General features: G+C 41.0%; 1 protein-coding gene across 1 annotated transcript; it reads left to right on the forward strand.

Annotated features, from left to right (window-relative positions):
- Positions 1-787: 787 nt before the first annotated feature.
- LOC145960080 (uncharacterized) lies at positions 788-2,908 on the forward strand. Its single transcript, XM_083079350.1, has one exon. The coding sequence runs from the start codon at positions 788-790 to the stop codon at positions 2,906-2,908; it is 2,121 nt and encodes a 706-aa protein (XP_082935476.1).

Consider the following 2,908-nt stretch of genomic DNA (forward strand, 5'->3'; position numbering starts at 1 on the left):
ATTATGCAGGTTCTGCTCGGTTTCTGCCGCCAACTTGACGTCAAGTCATGCAGCGAGCTTCGCTTGCTTTTTACCGACAATTTGTTGTCGGATTTTGTCAGCAAACTTTGCTCGGTTTTTGCCGCCAATCTGCCAGCTTAATCAGGTAATAACAACTCTTGTAGCAAAATTGTAGCCTTTTTGCTGACAACAATTTTTAGCAAGCACTTGGCGAAATCTGTTCGAGCAGACTTGGCTAACTGGGGAATTAACAATTAAAACGAAGCTTAAGGAAAGGTATGGGAAAAGAATTTTTATATTGTAGGGATCAAAGATACCGATTCCTTTCGGTGAGATCCTCGCGAGGATCTCTTATCGCGCAGAGCGGCTCGCGGCTCTTCTCAGATCGGTTGTCAAAGTCGCACCGCGAGACGCTGCTCATCAACAAAGCACGGCCGAAACATATATATTGAGGGAGCGAGGCGGAACGAGACAGTCCTGCCCTAGCCTTAGCAGAGTAAGCTTATGTAATAAATTTGTGACAAAATAAAGAGATTGATTTAACCACAAATTCAGAAGTGGGATCACACACTCCGCTCCAGTGGCATACTCAGAGAGACGAGGAAATCACGACGAACTAACGCGCTGTGTGTGTGGAAATCGCGACGAGTTAACGCGCTGTGTGCGCGAAAATCGCGACGAATTAACGTGCTGTGTGTGCGACAACGAGATCGCCAGATTATCTCTAGCCGAGACCGTGAAATTATATATCGTCAATATCATTAGTGTTACCAAGACAGTAAATACGATGAATCCCTCAGACTATACTGTCGCCGAATTGAAGGAGCTTCTTCGGGAAAAAAATCTTCCGACGTCAGGCAACAAGGCTGACTTAATTATGCGGCTGGAAAAAGATTCTCCTGACATGTGGAATAGAATCCAACAAAAGGACAGACAGATAGAGCAGCCCGACGAAATAGAAAACGACACAGCTAATGGCGAAGCACAACAACATACGATGAATCGTGAATATGAACTCATCCGGCGGGAAAGAGATATACTCAAACGCGAACTTGAACTGATGAAACAAGAAGAGGAGCTGGGATTCCGCGCACGGACAAATAGAAGCCCTAACACGAATGACGTCAGTAATATTAAGGGGCTCAAGGATCTGCTGAGCGAATTTGACGGCGCAGGCAGCGAATTTCAGCGATGGAAACAGCAGGTCGAACTCCTGTGCGATACTTATAACTTTGATGATAAAGCTACGAGAGTATTAATCAGTTCAAGATTAAAAGGGAAAGCCCTCAGCTGGTTTCACTCGAAACCAGAACATATTGTGCTAAATGCAACAGCCCTGCTAGAAGAAATGAGAAGAATGTTCGAGCATCGCCCGAGTAAACTAGCGTTGAGGAAAGAATTTGAACAGCGTATGTGGCAACCAGGAGAATCTTTCACGGAATATTATCACGACAAAATCATTCTGGCAAATCGGATATCGATCGATAACGATGAAATAATCGATTATATTCTCGACGGAGTACCTGATCCGAGATTACGGGACCAGGCGAGATTGCAACGATTCAAAGAAATGACCGAACTAGTAGAAGCATTTGAGAATATCACGTTAAGAAGCAAACCAAAATTCGAACGAGGTACATCGGAGAATTTGCAGAAATCCAACAAGGAGGTTAGGCCGACTACATCTGAGAACACCAAAAGACAACCACCGAGAGAAGCTATAAAATGTTACAACTGCAAGGAGAAAGGGCATCGTGCACCCGCCTGTCCGAACCCGCGAATTATTACGAGCGAGCCCGATAAGCAATCTAGTGATTTAGAGTTAGAAAAAAAAACGAGTAATGTATTGGCCGAGACTAATTTGATCCAACCATTCATCGAAGATGAGCCATATATAGTACCTGTGTCATACGATATACCAGATAACGAAGGTAACATAAGCAAATTTTCCGTCAAGGCGATTGTAGATACTGGATCGCCGGTCAGTATAATAAAACCAGAATACGCTCCAGTTAATTGTCGTACTCCAGTAACAAAAAACAGCTATCAATTTAACGATGTTAATAATTCGCGAATCGAAATAGGCATTTTCGGAAAAACCGTTAAAATAAATGACGTTGACATTTTTATTAAATTTTTCGTTGTACCACATAAAACAATGAGCGGTGAAGCATTACTAGGAAGAGATTTTACTTCTAATCCTGCGATTAAAATATTGATAGATGAAACATTTAAACTTTTGCAGAACAACTCCGACTCAGAAAAAAAAGCAGATAATTTTATCGATCAAATAATGCATATCGATTGTACCGATCGATTGAATAACGAGATAAATCTAAACATCAATCCGAGTGTTTCTCACGATATAACAGAGAATGTAAAAAGCTTGTATAATAACATATATGTAACGCGCGAAAGGTCAAATTCTCCAATATGCGAACCGGAAATGATGATACATTTAAAACACGAACAACCGATTAGTTTCCGTGCACGCCGGTTATCACACGCCGACAAAACGAAATTAAACGTTATTTTAAATGATCTAGTTAAAGAAGGCATAATTCGAGAAAGTACTTCTCCGTATGCAAGTCCAATTGTACTCGTCCGGAAAAAAGACGGTAATCTGAGATTATGTGTCGACTACCGAGAATTAAACAAAATCACAGTAAAAGATAATTTCCCAACACCCATGATCGACGATCAATTAGACCGATTAAAAGGAAAAAAAATCTACAGTAGCTTAGATTTACAAAACGGATTTCACCACGTTAAAATGGCTGAATCCTCAATAAAATACACTGATTTCATTACGCCTTTGGGGCAATTTGAATATTTAAAAATGCCGTTTGGACTTACGAACGCCCCCGAGTCTTTCAAAGATATATTCACAACATATTTAGATCAATGA

The sequence above is a fragment of the Camponotus vicinus genome, unplaced genomic scaffold (genome assembly GCF_025532165.1).
Source record: "Camponotus vicinus isolate PSW18456_S1 unplaced genomic scaffold, iyCamVici1.0 SCAF_10, whole genome shotgun sequence".
Lineage (NCBI taxonomy): Eukaryota > Metazoa > Arthropoda > Insecta > Hymenoptera > Formicidae > Camponotus > Camponotus vicinus.

Bases quoted from the DNA above. Each gene is read 5' to 3' on its own strand.
- LOC145960080 (XM_083079350.1), top strand. From the start codon at position 788: ATGAATCCCTCAGACTATACTGTCGCCGAATTGAAGGAGCTTCTTCGG.